General features: G+C 35.6%; 1 protein-coding gene across 1 annotated transcript in view; it reads right to left on the bottom strand.

Annotated features, from left to right (window-relative positions):
* Positions 1-23,440, bottom strand: part of FMN2 (formin 2) — a 162,400-nt gene that overhangs the window by 39,894 nt on the left and 99,066 nt on the right. Inside the window, exons 9-14 of the mRNA XM_056344580.1 lie at positions 22,787-22,878; positions 22,512-22,641; positions 21,413-21,559; positions 19,517-19,576; positions 19,214-19,334; positions 8,189-8,281 (exon numbers count right to left, since the gene is read on the bottom strand). Of these exons, the coding sequence (XP_056200555.1) occupies positions 8,189-8,281; positions 19,214-19,334; positions 19,517-19,576; positions 21,413-21,559; positions 22,512-22,641; positions 22,787-22,878 (643 nt within the window). The remainder of the gene's footprint in view (positions 1-8,188; positions 8,282-19,213; positions 19,335-19,516; positions 19,577-21,412; positions 21,560-22,511; positions 22,642-22,786; positions 22,879-23,440) is intronic.

Genomic DNA, 23,440 nt, shown 5'->3' with positions numbered 1-23,440 from the left:
AGAAAAGAAAAAAGGCATTAAAACTTAAGCTCTAAAATTGGATATGCAATAATATCCAGGAATTTCATGAGAAAAATAGACTGAAAGCTAATAGTTCATAAGAATTATGAGTGTTGTTCATGTGCAAATGTATGAGATAACCATAGTCACAAAACAAGTTGACTCCAGAAATTATTCCATGTAGACCTTGCAGGTCTACTCAAACAGCATTCAAACGCCCTCTCAGAGCTTTCGTCCCACCAGAACATTTTGCTGATAGTTTGTGGAATGGTCTTGACCCAGTGATTACCGTCTGTTCTCACCGTCTGGCCCCAAACCCAGTTGCAATTTAAGCTATTTCTGCTGAACAAGTTTCAAAGGGCTATGAGTAAGAAGATGCACGAAACTGCCATCCCTTCAGATCTCCTGATCTCTCTTAAGGGAATATCACATCTTTGCAGGTAATTGAATACAGGAATGAATCTGAGTAATCTCAGATGGGAGGCAACAAGAATCCTTTCATCTGCTCATGTCCTAAATCCTTTTGGTTTTTTCCTCTTATTTAAAGTGTTAACTAGTATTTGTTTATAATTAGCTATGAATGTGCTTGCCAGTAACTTTCAAGTGAAGCCAGTTGTTTTTTGTTTCTTTGGGTGGCTTTTTTTTTTTAGTTTTTTTTTTTTTTTTTTATTTTGACAGATACAATGCCTTCTCAGTGAGTCATTAGAGCTACGTTGCTATAGTTTTGAGAATCTCTGTTTACACTGCACAAAAATCTAAGTACATTTGAATGTTTTATTACCAGGTATATTCATGCTAAGGCGGCTTTGCAAGAGAAGAAAGTAGGATTTCTTCTGGGAATCCTATCCAGGCCTTATATCCTTCTGTGTTTCCTATGACAAATTCATAGGAGGTTATGAGCATGAAGAATACTCACTTTGTCTCTCCCCTTTTCTAAGATACATACATGAAAAAGATTATTTAAATACTTCATTCAGACTCCCATTTCTTGAAGATAACTGGGGCTTGAGCATCTGATATGCTAGACATTTTTGTGATTATGTTTTTCCAGTTTTTTCTGTTGAAAATTGAAAAGCCTATGATAAGTTAAACATATACATAAACGTTTAGATTGATTCCAACCAATTGCACTTCATTATGACTTTATAGTCTCACACAACAGGAACAACAAATTATGTGCTAGCCCCATAGATGAGGGCCACGATCCATGGAACTACATGTTAAACTCTCAGTAAGTACATGAGCACTGAAAGTTGATCTTTGTTGAAAGTTAAAAAAATTTAAACTTAACAACAGACTCTATAAAAGAAGACTGACTCTTCAAATTAATAACTGTAGTAATTAATAACCAACCAAAAAAAAAAAATCCTCAGCACAAATCCTATCTACCCCTCATAGATGCTGTGTTTCAAGGTGCGAACTCTCCACATTTTGCTATTTGTGTCCTCTTTTAATCCATCTCAGGCAGCAGTCTGGTAAGAAGCTAGGTTATTTTTACCTCAGTTTTCACCAGCAAGTGCTCCAGCTACACCACTCAAGTCACAGATGGCAAAGGCAGGGACTGGCAGAATGAAGAATCACCTGCTGTAGATCAAGTTTGAGAACATCTAAGGAACCTGAAGGTGCACAAGTCCATGGGACCTAATGAGATGCATCTGTGGGTCCTGAGGGAACTGGCAGATGAAGTGGCTAAGCCACTATCCACCACATTTGAGAAGTTGTGGCAGCCCAGTAAAGTTCCCCCTGACTGAAAAAGGGGAAATGTAACGACCAGTTTTTTTAAAATGGTAAATAAGGAAGACCTGGGGAACTACAGCCTGGTCCATCTCACCTCTGTGCCGTGCAAGATCATGGAGCAGAATCTCCTGGAACCTATGCTGAGGCACATGGAAAGTAAGAAGGTGATTGGTGACAGCCAGCATGGTTTCAATAAGGGAGAATCATGCTTGAAAAATGTGGTGGCCTTCTACGACAAGGTTACAGCATTGGTGAATGAGGGAAGAGCAACTGTCATTATCTACCTGGACTTGTGCAAAGCATTTGATGATGTCCCACACAACATCCTTGTCTCTAAACTGGAGAGACACGGATCTGATGGATGGACCATTTGGTGGATAAGGTATTGGCTGGAGGCTCACACTCAAAAAGTTGCAGTCAATGGCCTGATGTCCAACTGGAGACCAGTGACAAGTGGCATTCCTCAGGGGTCCATACTGGGAGCAGCACTGTTTAACATCTTGGTCAGCAACATGGACACTGGGCTTGAGCGCACCCTCAATGAGTTTGCTGGCACCAAGCTGTGTGGTACAGTTGACACGCTGGAGGGCAGGGATGCCGTCCAGAGGGACCTTGACAGGCTTGAGAGGTGGGCTGAAGCTGTGGATGCCTCATCCCTGGCAGTGTTCAAGGCCAGGCTGGATGGGGCTTTGAGAAACTGGGTCTAGTGGAAGGTGTCCCTGGCCATGGTTGGAACTAGAGGATCCTTAAGGTCCCTTCCAACCCAGACTGGTAATTTCAGTAATATGCTGTATTTTTCAGAATATTTTGGGGTGGATGATTTGTACCACGCTATTGTTCCACTCACATATTGATCTGTTCACAAGTGATGCCAAAATACTCTACCACACCTGTGCTGTCTGCAATCACATTATTGATTCCTACAAAAACAATTAAATGAGGTCCTACGCCAAAAGCACAAACAGCTGCCAGCCCCAGTCTAAAGGTTTGGCCTTTCATGGACTTTGAGGCAAGGTAAGGCTAATTCAGTGAAGCCTCTTTAGTGCTGCAAATACAATATAATCTGAATTAGGATTATTATCTAATAACACACACTAGTGGAGGTGCTGACATCTGAAGTAGGGACAAGTTTATACAATACTGATGTTAAACTATTTATTAGCATTAAGATGTCAGTGTGAGATTAAAAAAATACTTTCAGCACTCAAAGAACAAGTTTTAAAAGCTCTTTCAATAATCCAACAAAAAGAATACTAACATAAAAATGTAAACAATCATGGAATTAAATTGTTCAAGTGTGAATTCTTGGATCTTTTGTTCTAGTGACTTTATGTTGCTCGCTCTTCATATCCTTCCAATATTTTATTCTGAAATGTAGAAAACCCTGGGGTTTTTTAATATTGTTATCAAAAATACTCATTACTAATACTTAAAGTAATAATCTCCACGTAAACCTACCTATCTCCCACCCCTTAATGTTCTGTGCATTTATTTTTTTAAAGAAAACCAAAAACTTTATTCATATATATTTCTAACGGCCTTTTAGTCATATTTTCCTCAATTTTTAGAAAAACTATCAAATAGTGCTATGTTGTCCCTTATATTAATCAAATTATAAAAGCAACATTTAAAGAATATTAAATCTGCAAAATCAATCATTCTGGGTTAGAAAATGCCAGAATGAAGATTACCCTAGCAGCATTCATTTCGCAATCATCCACAGTACTTCTGGAGCCAGCAACTGAACCCAGCCATCCAAGACTCAGTCTGATGCTTTAGTCTCATTCACAATCCATCATTTGATGATGCACAGCCTTTTGCTGCTTGACCTAAAAGAGCAAGTCACAGCCAACTATCTGGTTGCAGCGACAGCGGTAAATACAACACACTTTTGATTTATACACTAATTTACTAACGGTTTGGAAACTGGATTCCTGAATGCTCTTCCTGGCAAAAGAGGGAGATGGTTACAGACAGTTCACCCAGGAGGACAATTTTAGCATCTTTATACTGCAAGATCATGAGGATGTGTCTAGGATTTGGGCCTGGAGAAGAGTCTGTATTCTTGGGTCCAGCAGAATGAAACCTGGGTCTGGCATTCACTAGCAAGAGCAGAACTGTGGAGTTTTGCATAAAACGACTACGAGGAACCAAAAGGTTGAATGACTACCTTGTATTCCCAAGCTTACAATCATACTGGAATTATTCCCAATGTTTTTAGATGAACTAGCTAAACATCAAACAATTATGTTTTCCCTTCTTCTATAAACAATGCATTCTAGTGTTCAATTCCCTTACACCATAACGCTTTTTCTAAACTCTAAAAATAATTATATTGCTTTGGCTTCTGAATACAATATCGGACAACTTGCTGAGATTTGAAGTCTGTGACATCTGCAGGATCTATAGAATCTCAATGGAAGAGCTGTGATTCCAACACATCTCTTCCCAGTTCCCAAACCAGACTTACTTTCCCAAGCTTCCTGCTTCTCAGGCTGGCAGGAACGCCCAGCCTAGCCGTAGCCCCAACAGCAAACACCCAGAAGGTGCTTTTCACTGCATGTTTCACCACAGTTTGTCGTTCGTGCACACCCAATTATTTCAACAGGAGCTGGGTATCATATCAAGTGGGGACAAGGTAGAAAGGATTACTGCTAACAAAATTTCTCTACAAACTGCATGACAATTAGCACCCTCAGGATTTCCCCACTGTCCCGTGTGTCAAGACACATATACCCCAGAAAAAGAAGTAATTTCTGAAGCTTTTTGAACTGGTGGATGTGATCTCTGATGTTTTTGTGTCCTTATCTATCCACAGCTACATACAGAACAAAGCCAACAGGGTTCCCAAATAGTTTTCTTTTGCAATCTCTCTTATTCAAATTCTGATAACTTGTTAGGAGTAACTCAAGGACAGAAAACTTCAGTGAATGTGTACCTTATACTGGGGAGATTCAAATAGGACTTTTAAAATGCCTACCATTTGGTCTGAATAATATTTCATTGGAAGAGGACTGTTCTCCTACATTTCACACTTATATTTTATATCACTCAAATACTGGAATACTTAAATGTTTAGAAATATGTAACAAACAATATAATTTTTAAAAGCCTTGTATTTTCTGACAATTTTTCTCCAATCTTTTTTATTCTAATATATAGCTGCTCTTTTTTTTTTTTTTTTTTTTTAATCTCTTTTCCTTTTCTCTTTTAAACCCCTGGGCAATAGAGAATTTCAGGAAAAAATCTTAACTTTTGTGAAAACAAAAGAACCACATTATATACTTTGTGACTGATGATTTGCAGCATGTGGACCCAAAAAGAGGACAGAAACCATGGAAGAACAGTGAGGACTGCCTTGGAGGTTCTGAGGCACGTAAAGCCTCAGAAATCAAAAGCACAGGGTGAAGCATGCTTGCAAATATCCACTAAGCCAGCGTAGAGAGGATAGGACAGGTAGTATGAACGTCTGCTAAGTAGAATGATAATTTTAAGAATGACCCTGAAGTCCATCAGAAAAAGAACTGGCATCCTTTTTCTAATTTGCTTATTTTAAAGAATATGCCAGTTATTTAGCCTACTGACTTAGGCTGACAAAGCAAATGCTGAGCAGCCTCAATCATATATACCAGTAACATTTTCATCTAAAGCATTACAACTCTGAATACATCCTTGCCTCTTCCCTTTATCTTTTGAATGAAATGATCTTTACAAGTAAGCTAGTAATACCAAACCTTTTCTTGTCCCTGATGAATCTAATGAAAGTATTAATGTTTTAAAAAAAAAAATTTTCTATGAATACATTAATAGTAACAGTCAGCTAGACTAGTTACAATGACTTAAATCAAAGTTATATAACCGTGCCTGACAATAACTATTCTTATAAAGCAGTGCCTTTCTAACCCCCTGCCAAGGATATTTAATTTGATGTCCAAGTTTTTTTGCCTATGGGAAAACCATTTTCCATTTTAGCTGCTAGGAACAACTATAAGTGAATATGCTGTAAATAACTAGCTACTTTGAACTTTTGGGTCCTATTATGCACACAAGTTATCTGCTCTGAAAAGGCATCATATAAACATGCCAAATTATTCAACCCTATGAAAAATGCTTTTCATCTGAATTGTAAGTTAAAACTTTTTCTACTTTAGAGAAACTGGAACTTGAAAAGATAAAAAAACTTAAAGCTTGATTTTTCTTTGCCCAGAGCATATGTTATATAAACACAAATCCCCAAAAGGTGCCAAGAATTGTCCCTCTGTTTTTCTAAATGATCATGTGTGCAGTCTAGCTGAAAAGACTCATCGATTATGTCTACATAAACAACAAAAGCCCTTAGAAAAAATATCTAGATCAAAAGCCTGTCAAACACTGAACAGGAAAGAGAAATCCTGCTTTAAACATGGCCTCTTTCAAGTCTGAATTCAATCCCATGAAGTAAAAACAAAGGATTTCATAATGAAAGGTATTTAAAATTACTTTATTTTTGGAACTTAACCAGGGATTCTTTTTTTTCCAATATGGTAACCTCTGTCTTACACTGGGACAGAATTCTGCAAAATGTATCTTACAGTTTTAAATAAATGTAGAAACTGTTTAGTCACAGTCCACTGTTTTCAATACACATTTGCAATTATTTTCATTAAAATGCAACAATGTTATTTTACTGACATTATGGGTTTCTCCTTTTGTCAACCACCCGACAATACCCACTGTTAACTAGTGAAAAAAGTTCTTAACAGATAAGATACATTTCTTTTTCTCCTCCCACCCTTTTTTCCTCACTTTCCTAAAGTACAGGCACGTAATCAGGAAAGGAAATAGCATATCCCTGCAAAACCAGAACAGATTACTATATAGCTTATATATAATTATGCTCTGGAAGTCACAGTCAGAAATCATAAAGTAAGCTAAAGTGCAGAGTCAGATACTTTGTAAAGTATGGTTTCTAAAAGAAGTGAAAGAAATTTAACAGATATACATCTGATGAAATATAACCCTCATGTTTGATTTCCTACTCTGTTATTAAGGTTAATATGCAAACATATGGCATGATTTACAGTGTACCATTAGTGATCTCTTTCAGACAACTTGTGATTTGATTGTCCCCTATCTATCTAAATATAAATAAATATATAAGCCTAATGGAAAACACTTGCTACATGTTTAATCATGTCACTACTGTAACATTTGTATGTCATGTACATAATCAGAACCCAGTTATAAATCAGTTCATACCTACAATTGCTGGAGACAGCACCCTGTTTGCCAGGTTTGGCTTACAGACATGTCTTAGAAAACACAAGTTCACATTTGATGGTTTATAATGGTGGATTTTCTCAATTTTTTCACTGTAATTGAGAGTTCTGTAGGTTGGATCAGTATATACCAGAACATATGTACTCCATTTATAATGTTCAGATAATTGGTCATCTTGGATATTCTAACCAAGAAGAGATAAATGTGTACCTGACTGGCCTTTCAAACAGCGCACATTCAGTTAATAATGATTTCTATGTACAATAGCTCACTAACAAATTGTTAGCTCTAGGCTAACAAATTACTGACAGCTCCATTGAATCCACACTAGAAACAGACTTTTCACATAACTTACCTTTTGGTAGACAAGAGGTCTGTTATCTACTATAAAATGCAATATCAAAGCAAACAGAGCAGCAAAGTGGTCAAGAAATTTAAAATTACTTTGGTAATTATTTTGGTAAAAGTACTCAATCAGGCCATTGTCAGCCTGATGCATTGAATTCTAACATACCAAAAAGTGAACTGGTCAATCCAGAGTATACCCTTTTGGAGCAGTATTTCAAGAGATGCTTTTATATACCACTAGTTGAAAACTGAAGTTATCTATACCTCTTATAGTCTTGCAAAGAAGGGTCTAGTAAAGCACTGAAAGCACAGTCTATTCATTTTTAAAGTGTTTTCTTTCTAGCACTCAGGATGGCAGTTCATCATGGATATTTCTAATATATTTTCTCTTGCTGTGTTTTCCACTAATCACATCCAAGTACTTCATATGGGTTTGCCTTCTATCTGGAAAATTTTAACTACTTTTGCTATGTTCTATGTTTTTGGCACATACAAAAGAATTATCTCTTTGGAAAGAAGTTAATGGAACAGATCCAGCTTCAATAATTTTGCAAGGAACAAAGGTTGTAAAATTGTTTTCTACTGGAATGTTGAATTTATCAGAAGATCACCCACTCAAGCCAATAGCATTTGTCTTTGCCGTCATGCAAAACAGAAAGAGTCACCTACAGTACAACAGAATCATTTTGCAAATCTTTTAGAACTGTGTGGCATCTGATTAAACTAATCCACATCTTTCTATGATGCCAAAATAAACAGTCCCTTTCCCACAATGTATAAACAGTGTTCCCATAACTTTCCTTTGAAATGTCATGAAAAGGTTAAGTGACGTTTCATTATTTACCTTGACTAATGAATTGCTCCATGTTGTCTTTGAAAGGCTGGAGGTGCTCTTCTAGTGATAGCTGATAAACTTTTGCTGCTTCTGTCTCACATACTGAAATTGAAGTAACAGATTAGTTTAGGATGACACATCATAGTATGGATCTGCAGACTGTAATAAAAGACACACTTAAATTACCACATCGCCAGTGAAATTGCTGATAATGTGTGCCTCAAACACACTACTTCAAGTACAAACACTATAATAATATATTCAGAAGCAGTTATGTTCCTGGTCAAATATTTTTGCCCAAAATATACAGATAACTTGCGGTCAGTGTGTTAGTTTAAATGACTGTAGCAAAAATTACAAAACCACTCTTTTTTTTTTTTTAAGAGAAAGACAAATTTAAAAAGCTGAAATGTATGGGAACAAAATGGCAAACTCAGATCCCATGCCACATTGATGTACCTGGTCCCAGGTGACAGTGCCTGAATAAAAAAAAAGTTCAGATGCAAAACCTGCACCAAGTAGTAGGAAAGACCTTGATTTAATGAGTAAAGCCAGATGAAGGCTTAAAATATGATAGAAACAGAGACACAGTGAAGTGTCTTGCATTGTTCAAAAGTAATAGTACAAAATGATTAAAATTAAAGATAAGATACAGTCAGGGCTTTCTATCAGAGACCTTGGAGGAGGACAGCTTGGTTCTTGGTCTCACCAGAGACCAGAACAGAGAAGCTGGAGCCTGAAACAAGCCCTGACACAGATTATTCATTGGTGAGGTGGTATTATCATGCTTTCACCAACTATCCAAGCAAACCTAACACTAACTTCAGACTGTGATAAGTTCCCATCATTCAACAGAAACAAGCCCTGCTTGATTCTACCTCAAAATTTCCAGTAAAAGAGCACACAGGCAAAAATATGCATTTTCCTTGTTTACACTCCAGGGCTTCTTTCAGCCAAACAGGACTGTTACTATATTTCTAAATACAGAAGACTGGTTAGGCATTTGAAAAACAGATTTTGAAGCAGCATAAAGTAGTATCATAATTATCTACTTCAAATATAAATGATGTCTACAATTGCATCAATCCAAATATCTACAGATGAGAATTGTAGTCTGCTTTTGAAGACTGGAAACAATAGGCAGTTGTTTCACCATTATATGCTTTGTGGTTCTGTAATATTTGAAAAGGTTCTTAAAGGAGAAAAAAACCCCAACAAATCAACCAGTTGTCAACTTGTTCTTACTTCAGAGAGCATGAATTTATAATCTGTTGAATAATACCAGTCTCTAGTTTACTGCAAAAAATGAATGACATATACAAAAATCATGGTAGAGCAATTAAAGATAACATAATTTTATAATAAAAAAATAAAAAACAGACGAAGATCCAAAGGTTCATTAATTTTGGCCAGCACTGGTTAGCCAACCCACTACAGATCTGTACCTAGTCATTTAAGCTAGGGTGCCAAGAAAGTAAATATATGCTATGGTAGTCAAGTCTTTGTAATCTATCAGCTGTGTAAATTGATTCACCTTTACTGTACTACTCATCTGGTCTGCTATATCTGGGGCAAATCTTTGGACAATGCAGCTTTAGATCTCATAAACACTGGTTAATAATTTTTTTCTCATAGTTGTGAATATACCAAAAAGAATTAGAGATACCAATTTTTTACATGCACATATACAGAAAAGCAAACTGACTCAAATAATTGCTAACTCCACACAAGTGAAGTGACAATAAAAATGACAGGTTTTAAAATACTTTTTGTTTAAGCTTAGAGGAAAACTGAAATAAATACCAGCTGATATTTAGGGGGGGGAGGGGAAACCTAACATGAGTATATTTAATTAGAAAGTTAACCCTGTTTATGAAGCAATATTTAAAAAACCTAACAAAACAACCTGAAAACCCCCACAAATACAGTCAAATGGACAAGCCTATAATGTTTAAACAAATCTTAGTCGACACATCTGAAAAAGGGGAGAGAATCCAAATGAGTGTGAAATTTCTTACAGCATATGTTAGACAAAAAAAAAAAAAAAAAAAAAAAAAAAAAAGAGAAGTCATGTACTATTCTGTAAAGGAAGACATTCTGGTGATGGCATATAGAATTTCTATTAATCTTTTCTCTCCTATTCAGAAATAAGAGGCAGAGCTGAAAGATGCTATAGAACCTCCCATAACATTTAATATTACCAAAATGCCATACCTTTTTCCAGAATATGGATTGAATATTCTTTACAGCAGTACATTATACTCACTTGAATTAATGTCTGCAGCTCACAATGAACTCCTGATCTCTCAGCTGATTTGACAGAAGTATCAATCTTATGGAGATATATACCGGCCAAAAATCATAGCCCATACCCATGCCAATAGCCTGAAGCTATTTTGAAAGACTACAAGGAAATGCAGGGATATACTATCTTTATATTACTCTCTATAGAAAAGAAAAACATGTAATATTGTCCGAAAATATGTCTGTTCTTTAACCATTCAGATGCTGGAAGCTCTCCCATGGCTGATTTGTTTGTGTGTATGTGGGCAAAAGGGAGTACAGCTGATGATCATTTTGTTTCTCCAGTTTTTGGTGGAGTTTGTTTGTTTGTTCCCTCCTTCCTCTCGTTAAAAGGCTAAAATCAGTGATATTCAGAAGGTTAACAGGTCAGGTTCATTTTTTACCCTAATCCTGCAAAAAAGGTGTTTTAAGTAAGTTAAGATCCAAAAGAAAACACGGGGGAAAAAATTATCTCTTTCCTGCTTCATATAAAATGTAAGATAGCATATGTAGCACCCAGCTTTTAAAAATAGGAAAATTTCTGTCATTATTACCATACTAATTTCAGTATTTTGATGCTTAAAATAAACTACTTCATCAGATGCTTTCTTCATTAGAGAATTAACAGGACTGTTAGCTCTTACTAAGTTTCTCGGTTCTGCAAGAGCATTAATAGCAGAACTGCGGTCTCCTGCACAACCTGCCGGGATATATCACTCATTTATCATGTTCTTTAATTTGTCACCAGCGTATAAAGCCCTGCTATTTGGATGAAATACTGTTATTCCTTTATGTAACTGAAGAAATTAAAGTGCTAATCACATGAAAAGGAATACAAAGCAGTAGACAGATATCAGTTTTTCTGCCAAGTGAAGGAATAGGATACTGTAAAAATGTGTCAGAAGAGTATTTGATAACTTCTAAGCAATGTGGAGGTGAAACATGAAAAAAAATAATGTGAGAATATCAACATTTGGTTTTTGGGGTGGTTTTATACTTGATTTTTCTTTTTCCTCAGCTTCATACTCAGACACGTTTCTTTCCATGAAACAGCCCAGCTAAACATCCCAGATATCAAAGCAGTAGGTTGGTAAAGGGGCTTTGCTGTGACACAGTTTGTAGAAGTTTTGTCTGAAACAAAAGTTCGTCTTTTTTTTTTTTTTAAATAACAGACACAAAATTTGCTGTTACCATCCCTAATCTCACAGGTTAAGTTATTCTCTCATCTTGCGAGATGTTTACACAACTGAAAAACTTGGACAAATCTAGTGTATTCCTAAACTGGGTTTACTTTAAGCAGATCCTAAAATTTCCCTATAATGCAAGAATTGAAAGGCACCACAAATGAGAACCATGTAGGCAGTTATGAAACCCAAGCAGTCGGTAGAAGCTTATCTCACAACATGGAATTGCCTAAACGGGAATAAAGAGAGATAAAAACTTGTTTGTATTGCTTGGCAGCAAGGTGAAGGTTTCAGTTCCCTGTAGTCCTGCATATCCAGTCCTCATGCAATGATCTCAGACCTTCTAAAGAGCTCAGATCCTGAGCAGAAGTTGGCATGGGCAGACACACCTCTGACCCTCTAAATCAATTTAAAACATATAAACAGTGTCTCAGTCATTTGAAAGGCCAATAGTCCATCTAATTTCATCACCTCTCTAACATCATATGCTGCAGAGGACTGTGTGTGATTTTCCAGAGAAGCCATATAAATGGATTTTTGTGTGATCTAAATTTTGGGAAATTCAAACTGGTAGCCCTTTGCCCATACATACACAGATAGCGCAAATGCTTATGAACTGGAACTGGCTGTGAAAATCTGTGTTCAAAACTGGTTTAGAGATTTAAAAAAATTTCAATTCCAACTGTATCCAGTATCTCATGAATCTCATCTCACTCTCTATTTCTATGTTAAAATACCATTAATTGCCATTATTCAAGGTACTGTGTTATCTTGCTCATCCTTTTTTTATTATTATTCTTTTAGATCAATATGCAAAAACTATATAAAGTTTCACAACAGCCACTATTGATTAAGAGACATCTATACAAAAAGGAATAAAGTCACAAAAACATTCTCTGCCTTATTCTGGTAAAGCCCTCTAAAATGTGCGCAGTCTCATTATCAAAAATAGTTGCTTTACCTGTTAAAAAACGAGAAAAGTTTTCAAGATTCAGAATTCTTAATGAGTGTTTTCCACCTATTTCTGAGTACTAAATTTTAGCGCTTAGAAGCACAGATCTCTTCTAAAATGCGTGGGTTTTTACAACTTGTGTGACCAGATGCTCAGATGCTCTTCAGGCTTACTGTATTGTCTTTGGTCAGGATAATGATGGGCAGCATGATTTTGCTTTCAACACCCTCAAAACATAAAAACAATGAGCAAACACCACCACCACCACCACCATCACAACCCACCAAGAAACCTGGTAAGAAAGCAAGCAGAACTGTGGATTATCTTGGATAAGCAATTAACAGGTCCATTGGGCTGGTTTGGTTACAACTTCTGAAACCACATACTGGTCTATAGAAGTCCTATAGACTTTAGGTGGATTTTCAAGACTGTTTAAGGTACTTCAAAGCACAAGTTGCAGTGAGATTTATTTTTTTTTTAATTCTTTAATGGAGTTTCAAAATTATTTCCTTTAATTTTCAGAGGGTGTGAGTACCCTGGCTCCCATAGATATGCCTGTGTCCTACTTGCCTGAGAAATATGTAACAGCACAACCACGGTTTTCACAGCTTCCTCAGTGCTTTCTGGATGCCTTACCACTGCAACCTGTGACTTTAAAAGAAAACCTAGACTTTATCTAAAAGAAACAATACTGGCCTCAGCAAAAGACAAACTCTGATGAACTTGGCCACAAGAACAGAAAGAGCTCTTAATTTTCTTTTATTTATATATTTTTTTGAATTGTAAAGACTTACACTAAAAACTGCTGAGTCTTCAAGGGCTCCCATAGACAGCTCCTTGTTTGGAGTTTTAAGGACAGTAAAATATGACTCACAGATTGACTGAAAGCCTGGCTTTAGTTTACATCTGGTTTAGGTTTAGGAGTCTGCATGCTGCATAGCTGCAGCAATTAACCCTTTCAGTGATACCTGAACAAACAGCTAGAGTTGGTGGATGCACAGCTGTCAGTGAGTAGGCAAAATTAAAGATTTAATTTGGTTAAAACAATAGCTGTTTCTGTAAAGGTAAACTTGATGGATAACTGTAGCATTGACCAAACTGACTAATGTTGCTATATTATTTGGTTAATAATTACCTTGAGAGATTTGGCATTTTGTCATAAAAGACTGAAGGCATCTTTTCATTAGGATATGCATCTATAGATTGTATAAGGAAAGATCCATTCCTTTATTCTGAAAAATCTTCATTCCCATTTATATCAAAACTATTGATAGAGAATAACAGAAACACAAACACTTCAAGATGTCTTAAGACAGAAAGTTTTTGATGAGGCAATGAATCCAAACTTTTCCAGAATACAATTTTTTCTCCATTTCATTTCTCTGTTCTCCAGCTCCCTGTCATCTCTTGAAACAACTTGGAATACCAGTGTAGAAGCACATTTTTAAAAAAAAAAATAGGTTTTTGAAAAACCCGATTTAATTTCATCAAACTTTATCTGTTTAAAATATAGATCACCAGACTAGACTCAAGACCTTTTCCTTAGCACTCGATTTTAGGAGAGCAATCCCTTCCTTTTCTGTTATCTGTAGTGGGTCCCGAAATGGCTTTAGGTTGCCTGACTTTGTTAATTGAGGTTGAAATTAATATTGCTTCTGTTCTTGATCACGAAGTGGCACTGAAATGTTGCCAAAGTCTTAGCCCCATAATCAGAACTGTGATGGAAACAGAACGTCTTGTGAATATGAAAAGATATGAGGTATGTGTGAGAGGGGATGACGTGCAAATAGAATGGTGCGCTTTTTGCATTTTTGCCTCCTAATGTTAATATTACCTATGAAAGAATTAACAGTGGATGTAAACTTATTTTGCAAAGCAATCCATGTGCCCCAGACATAGAGTTGGCCACAAAGTGAAAAAAATCCATCTCAAACTACAGCTTGGCTGCACTCTGAGGGTTGGGGCCTCTTCCTAGGTGCGGGGGTGACCATTCCTGAGGCAAGAGGAATGATTTGTCACAAGCTAAATAGAGATCACTGTGTGGGAAAGAAACGGCAAGGGGTCAAAGCATAGCACGCCTACCACTACTCCAGCTCTCAGTCCAGCATTGATACCACCCCAAATACAACTTTTAAAAGTCTTTTCTGTTGCAGAATATGGCACTTGCAATGCTCTGAGTCACACAGCAGGTCTTAAACTCAAGAGCACATACCAGCTATACAACCAGCACATCCAAGCTGAATAGCTAATTCTAGGCGACCGTAAGAAGCACAGAAAAAATAAGGAATGTGTATTTTTTCAAGTTACTGTGGGACTTTTCCTGGCACATATTTTTTTTAAAATACAAAGTGCTCAGCAAATGCTTAACACTTTATAAACATTCTCTGTCAGATTTATTCCAAATCAGAGATGTACTGGGCCACACAGCCTAGCTTCTTATCAGTGGAGACTTTTCAATGACTTGCAAACACTCACAGTAGGAAAAAAAAAAGCACCACCACAAAAATAATATATAATTATCATAATTATTACTTGTAATCAGTTTTGAAAGCATGACTACAAAGAAAATATTTAATTATCATAATTATTACTTGTAATCAGTTTTCAAAGATATCGAATATGACAATATTATGACATGTAAACAAGTACTGACTTCAACTCAATTTTATAAGTCTTCATTATACAGTATTATTCATCTTTTCAAAATTCTACTAGTCAGATTTATTTTCTGCCTGACATTGTTTCTAATTCCCTTTTAGCTGACCCTGAGCAAAAGTTTTGCAATAAGTGACAACTGATGGATTAGTTTTTGATTTGCAAGAATAAACTTACAATTATAAGGCTAAAATGTTACCGTGTAGCCAAAGAAAGTTTCTAAATGGTTTTAACTTGCTCTAAGTGTTTCATAAATACCGTAACTCTCACTGCCATTTTAGTGTTATAGTTCTTTCCTAAATGGAATACGTCTTGAAAAATTTCATGGGCCACAAATCCAACATTTTCCTAAACTACAATAGTGCCAACGGTGTCAGAGCAGAGAGGATTAAAACATTAACTAAATCAATACATGTTTTCCACATATTTCTGCCCCAGCTCTGGCATTCTGAAGTGCCTAGAAAAATATACTACTAATAATAAATACACAACACAGGTCCTAATCAGTGAGAGTCACACCCTGCTCTTGTGACCCTGGATGCCCAATTTTCTTTACATGGTGAGTTGATTTAAGTCATGTGGCAAGTGCTAAAGTTTCTTCTGTGGAATGACATAGGAACAGAAGTCATTGCTTGGCATGACTGCATCAAGGAACGTTGCTGACAGCCAAGAGAGATCAAAAGCAGATCAAGTTGCTTAACAAACTATATGTCACTGAAGTCAAAAAGGCTAAAGTGAGAATCCTGGAGAGCTGTGAAATCTGGGAGCAACAGATGGAGCCAAACTTGCTTGGTTTGTTAGTAAAGAGATCTACCTGTTGTTTGGTCTTCTATCTATAAAAACTTTATCTCTGGGATCTATATTATTTTAAAAAACAAAACAAAAACCCTGCAGAATTTGGAAGGTTGATATTACACGGTTAGTGTAGCTTCTACTATATTCTAGAGGACTTTTTTTTTTCTAATAAAAAAATTATAAATTTCTGTCTTATTAATCTTGGAACAGACACACAGCATGCTTTCTGAAGGTCTTTTGGACTTACACTTTTAATCTGAAATCTTAAAAGATACTTTCTTTTCTAACATGTACAAACTACAAGGCATACAGTTCATGAAAACAGGCAAAACCCTCCGCAATCAAAAAGGAAGAAAGCATACAAGCTTGAATATCATGAGTGTGTTTTCTTTTTAAGCAATCAGCATAACTACTCCTTTAATACAGATATAAGCCCAAGCTCAGAACTGTGAAAGAGCATGACAATGAAATTATTTTACAGAACCAGAAAAATTATTTATATCTGCACATTCCTCTGTGTGGTACATAAATACTGATGTATTTAGATGGAAAAATACAGCATTACTAGAATGAACTGCTATTCTTATGGTTAATTTTTTTTTTCATTTAACTTTACTTTGTGGGTTTTTGTTGTTTTCTATGTGGCCCCATAATTTTGTGAAAAGATCCTTCTGGGTTGAAATTTACTTTTGAATAATGATCATGGGAATTTTTTAAAGTCAGAAATAAAGGATCTGCAAAAGCTTTTGCTCCTGGGTGAACCAATACACCCTTCCTTCATTGTACTAAGTGTGATGTCCCTGTGCTTTGTTTGCAGGGGATTTGAAACTAACCTGGGCAGAATATCCTTAAACTGGTGATGCTGCCTGCATCAATGTTTTGTGCAATTTCTAGATTTTCAGTGATAAAAGAACAAAGTAAACACACACACCTATAAACGGTGAAATCATCTCATGAAATCTTCCACCTAATTACTGATGAAAACAGATCCAAGGTTACAGTCTGCATCTCAGTATAAAACTGGAATGCATTCATAGGCATCTACTTCTATGGCTTTAAAGTCAGTATTTCCCCAGGAATACTCAATACTCATTTACTCTCACTGACTTCAAAAGGAAAGGATCATATTTAAGGTTTTGTCAGAATTTGCCCAGCATCTTACAGTCTTCTTACATCTCAGTCATGTAATGACGCACTTGCTAGCTCTAGTAACTCATAAGGTTCCAGATGCGCATTAGCAAATCTGGTAGCATACTTTAAAAAAAATGCAGAGGAAAACTACTTTGGAGCAACTTTATCCATTCAGCTAAAACTTGTATTTCATTTTTAAAAAGACTGTCATTAAACTTGCTTATCTGTCTCACCAAAGCCACTACAACAATTAAGCTATTGGAATAGCCAGAAATTTTAGTGAATGCTCTTGCAGTCATAATTTTTTTTTAAGCACAAAATATTTTCAATGTAGAGTTACACTTGTCTTTGGAAAAAAGAGATAACAAAGCATTTTGCATCACTCAGGGCTGATAAGGAGTCACGAATAAGATTGCAGACTGGTATTGAAACTGTCGCTTCATGTCTAGGAGAGGATGCAGAAGGGGGTCGATGCTGTCCCCAGAAGAGTTTATACCAAAGGGAATAGGGAAAGAGTGGTGGTGTCTGCAGTTATTCATCAGTTTCATTAACTACAGAATCGACTGACAAAAGAGACTCCAGCCTAAGGGTGGAACTGGAAGCACAGAAAGAATTCAACTGCAGTCTGATGGCAGAGTGAAGCGTGTAATTTCCATTTTTACAGATCCCCTGCTTTGATCACTGCACAGTGTGGATTTATTCCATAAGAGATTTATATGCCTGTGTGCAAATTTCAACCTTGATCTAAAAATATTTAACCTTTCTTCTAAATTTTTGGTGAACTTGCAAAGAATAACATCTGCCCCCAAGGATTTTCGTGAAAATGCCCCGAATTCAAGTACCTTTTTTCAGTCAGACCTAAGCATCTTTCTTCTCTACGTGCAAGTTTGAGATCAGCCCTCAGATTATTTGACAGTTGCAAGAAGAATAGAGATAAATTTTCATGGCTGAACTGTGGGATTTTTGCCCTCCTAGATTGTTCAGGGCAGCAAACTGGTACTGAAGTTCACTCCTCAGTACCACACTAAGTGACATTGATACAACTTCAAAGATTACCTCTGAATGTTTAAATAAATTTTAAAACACTCAGACTGAAAGGTTGATGGGGCAAGAAGGTAAGGTCAGATATCATTTGGTAACCATGTTATGTTTTTGTTTTGATAGAGAACCTTCCATCTCAGGTTGTTCAAGGACTAATTGTTTACCAAACATCCTTGGTCTCTAGACACACAGCGTTCGAATCAGCAAGGCAAGAGAAATATAAAGATCACATCACTCCTTGATTTGAATCCTTCACTCCAAGATTTAGCATAATGATACATAAATGGCCTATCTAGCAGAGACTTAGCAAAAATATTGAAGATCATGGATATTTTCGTCCAAACTACTCTTGCTTAACTTAAAATTAGTGCTTAGTTCCCAATGTTAGTAAGAAATGTATTAAAGTGCTTAGTTCCCAACGTTGATAAGAAATGTATTATATGTGATACATGTTCCTTATTAAAGTCTGGCAAATACATCTTATATTAAACTTGCTGAGTTCATTTAAAGAACTCATTCCACAAGCAGGAGAAAGAAATTCTTCCTTTGTATATTAGTTTTTAGTAAAGTCAGGCTATTTCAATTTTCTTTATCACCATAAGATAATATGAATTAGCTGCTAGATAGCATTCGGGCCTGATTCTCAACATTTTTTTGTCATAGACATGGTCCAACACTTTGCAATTCTTTTTGTAGTGAAAGACTGTTGAAATTAGTTTGAAAAAAAAAAATTGTTTGGTTTTGAAAGAAAAGGTTTAACCTAACTGGTTTGATGTTATTTGTGTTAATAAGGTCTACCAGGTTATCTACAGAAAATTATGAACTATTGCTTAAATGGTCATAAAAAAGCAAATCAAGGAAACAAAACAGTAATTGAGGAGTCAAAACCACCCAACTATTTTTATACTATCATCAAACTTCTCAAAATTATACAAATAGTGATAGCAGGGACATGTTGATAACATGGAGCTAGCTTTAATCTAGGTTCAGTACCTCGCAAATCTTTCTTCATTTTGCGGAGATCTTTCTGAAAGTCTTCAAACTTCATTTGTGAAGCCTGGAAGAGATCTTGTGGGTCTGGAAGAGGAAAGATGCATTGTTCTTTTCCAGCATCCTGACAAAACCAGAAATGAACAATTAGTTACATAGTGCTCATTACTTCTTCATATACTAAAATATATAACTGAAAGCACAAAGAATATTTGTGCACATTTCCTCATCTTGGCCAGCCGAAGAGCAAATTTAGTGAGTTGACTTTTTTTAACTTGAATTTAAAAGAGCAAAATTAATTCTTACCTCATCAAAATTACGCAGATAGTATGAGACAATGTAAGACAGAAGACTTCTGCTGTTGTCCTGTATAGAGGAGAATAAAGTTTGCTGTTACTGAAAAACACAAATTCAAAAATGGTAATTCAAGTAAATGAAATATTCTGTGTAAAGCACAGAAAAATACTTTACTGATTTGTTGCCTTCACTACAAAAAAACCCTCAACACAGTGAAATACAATTTATTAATTAAAGAAAGTAATAGATGTTATAACACTTGTGTAAAACCACTCCTGATTCTGGAAATTTACATGACTGTAAACTGAACTCTTCCATTTTGAAATTTCCAAAGAATGAAAATAGAATTCCTTTCTGGGTTGATGCATCAACATGTATCACAACATTCATATTGTTTTATTAATCTATAACTATAACCAAAGCAAATAAAGGAAGTTATTTTTCTAAATGACATTTTGGCACTTTTGGGGGTCTTTGGGGGAACTCTCTCATTGCTTCCCCTCTGCTATTCTTTAATGATACTTCAGCAGAAAGTCCTTGATTTGAAGAGTATTTTTGAAAAAATGACATTTTCATATGTTTTCAGAAAACTATTTCTTAAGGACTTTTCTGATTCATCAATAGTAAATAAACTGCAGATGTATCTTGCAATTGCAAGGTTAATGGTCATAGTATTTCCAGCAAATTACATGCTGCAGACCTGAGTCACCAACCCAAATTTAGTGTACTTAAATGTTCTACGGAGCCAAATTCTAAACTTGGTGGTGTATCTAGAGTCAACCAGAAGGTTCAGCTAAAGCAAGCTGCCCTAAACACATGGTACTAAGGCTTCATTCACATCACCACTCCCTTGGCTTACAAAGAAACCAGCAGGCCAGAATGAAGTTCCTCAACCCTGTTAAAGGCAAATGGCTGACATGGTCTCCAATCCAGGGCAAACAACATCCTGCTCACATTCCCTAACCCAGCAGCTAAAGCAGGCATATTAATGAGCGAGGAAGGAGGGAAAAAAGCTCTTCCTTTTCTGATGCTTTCAGAACAACAGATCTTGACAATGACTCAACTAGGTAGATGTAGAGGCCACTTTAAAGCCTTGAGAATTATTGCTATAGTCTTTCTCTTACCATTCTCTACATTCAGATGAGTCTTTTCATCATAGCCCTAGAGACTCAAAGATTATTGTTTCTTTGTAGACATAAGCAGATACTGAATACAACTTGAAGCTGAATAATCAAAGCCAAAAAAAGTGCTGGTAACACACAAGCTCCAGTTTAGCACTAAGCGAGAAATAAGACCACTTATTTTTCTCTTTACTCAGATGACTATATCAGACAAATCTTAAATCAATAAGTACTTTCTGTGATTACTCTTTATTCTGGTGGTTCCATGCTCCAATGTGAAATGTATACTCTGAAATCATGATTTATATAAAAGGTTAATTTTGGGTTATCCCAAATGCCCAGGATGCCTATTCAGTCATTTTCAGGAGAGCCTTTTTTTTTTTTTTTTTCCTTTCACAAATATTTTGAATCAGCATTGAATCACAGTTAACTTTCCTTTTACAACTGTAAATACACTTTTGTAATACACCATTAAAGTGTAAGGATCGGAGTATTGCTTCTGAATAGTTAAAACTATGAACTGCGACAAAAGTCAAATACATATCAGATTAGGAACTAAGACATAATTTAACGTATCTTTGTACAGTAATGAAAAGAGATGGTTTGTCTTTGGATTTCTACAGAAATGCATCTAATCCTTGAAGTGTGAACCGCTAAGTATATTAACAAATTAATTCCCTTTGACAAGTCTTTGTAAGTTTCACACTTAATTGGAAATGGAGACAAAGTAAATTTCTGAGAATTTAATAATTTCAGGCTTACAGGAAGTCTAGAATCAACTTACACTGCTCTTGACATCTTTCAGTTTTGGCAGGATATCTAGTCCAAACCCATCAGCCTGTCCTCGTGTCCTGTTTCCACCATTCATGTAATTTCCAAAGGCAAGAACCAAACCCAGGACCTGCATAACACCTGACCCATTTTTCAATGTCTAGAAAACAGAAAGAGAAACAATTCTCTGTTCATACTCTCCACAAAATTTACAGTTCATAGTATTACTGACAAGTAGATTTGTTGATACTGTGATTAGAAATACTATTTACATAAAAGCTCAAATATAGGGAATTAACAACCTTCTACTGCAACATGTAGAAGTACAATAATTTCAATATGTAATCTCTTGTGGATGAAGAATGTTATTTCCAAAATAGGTACTTAGGAAAAAAAAAAACTAATAGGAAATCTATGCAATATTACCAGAGATGACCTGGTGAGAAAAAAAAATAGGTATTCCTTAACTGATGATGATATTATGAATGGTATATTTAATTTAGGAGAGAATTCTGCAGGAAGTTCATAAAAAACCCATATGGAACAATTAAAACAATTAATCAAATAAAACTGTTAAATGGTGAAACAATTACAGAAAATATTTCAATTAATACTGTTATGAAAATACTAATGAAACCTGCATTTTAAAACCATGTTTTTGTTTTGTATGGGACCATGAAATTCCAGTAATCTTTTCTAGCTAGAGCCAACATTGCCATCTTTAACTAATTTTTAATCCCAGTGATATTATTTAGTTTCACACTTCCAAAATCGAAGCAGACACATGGTGGGCTGAACAGGCATTCATCTGGAAAGGAGGGATATGGTCACTATGAAGACAGAGGATTTTGCTTTAACAAAAGAGGAATGTCCACTGTTTTCCAGAGACTGATACACATTGATGGTCAAAACATTATATAGTTCAGTACCAAAAGCTAATCTTAAAGTTCGCTTTGATGTTGAAGTACAATCATAAAACATTCTATTCTGCTATCCTTCAGATTTAATGAGTACTTAAAGTAAACAAAGCAAAAACTTTTGAAATATGAGTACAGCTTTACAAGATTAAATATCAGAAATTTAGCTCTACCTTTCCACACAGCACAACCTACCTCACACAGTTTCTGTAACAATTCAAGTTTGCGACGGATTGAACAAATGCTTTCTGAAAACGTTGATTGGAACAGGATGCAAAATACACGTTCTGAAAAGTTGGGAATTAGTGAGAGTTCATAGAGGAACCTGTAGAAGTGATGAAAGATAATTATAGGAGTCACTGTCAGTAGGAACAGTGGTTTATTTTCTTTTATAACATCTCTAAATAGATTACTATAGGAGGAAAAATTTTCTGAAGTGAGCAAAACTTCTTTCACAAGTATGTTCTTACTGTTCTGGCTTATCCAAGGACTTGGCGTTTTCTTTTTCCTTGGATGTCTTGCTATGCTTTTCTATTTTTTCTAATTCATCTGACTGTGCTCTCTGGAATAAAGGAAACAAAATAATTAAAAAGGTTTAATTAAAAACCCAGTCAAAAAAACACAGATAAAGATGCCCTTGTAACAAATCATGTTCTCAGATTTTTCTTTTCCTTCTAGCATCTGTATGGTAGAACTACTTAGTCCACAGATTGATTTTAAGTATAAATACATCTGATGGAAAACAGAACATCTTGCATATAATATTGATACTAGTACTGTACAAAAGATTTATTCGTTCAACTGAGACAATAATCTTCATTGTCAATCCCTTTTCTTTGGCTGTTTATAAGGTCTTTGGATCAAAAAAACTCTCTTCTTGAGTTGTATTTCTCTTTCCAAATCTGTTGGGTTGCATTTGAATGCAATCTGATCTTTAAATCTATGCTTAAATAATATCTTATTTTAAACTAAATGAAAATAAGTTTGTATTGTTTACTGCAATTTAAATTTTAATTGGCATTTGGAAAACACTATGGAACAACAAAAATAACTGATTTATAGTGGAACTATCATACATATCATAATACATGAGAACTACTGCATGCTACTTTGAAGTAAAATGA

The sequence above is a fragment of the Falco biarmicus genome, chromosome 6, assembly GCF_023638135.1.
Source record: "Falco biarmicus isolate bFalBia1 chromosome 6, bFalBia1.pri, whole genome shotgun sequence".
Taxonomy (NCBI): domain Eukaryota; kingdom Metazoa; phylum Chordata; class Aves; order Falconiformes; family Falconidae; genus Falco; species Falco biarmicus.
The sequence above is the reverse complement of the archived record's forward strand: the minus strand, read 5'-3'. Positions and strand labels throughout refer to the sequence as shown.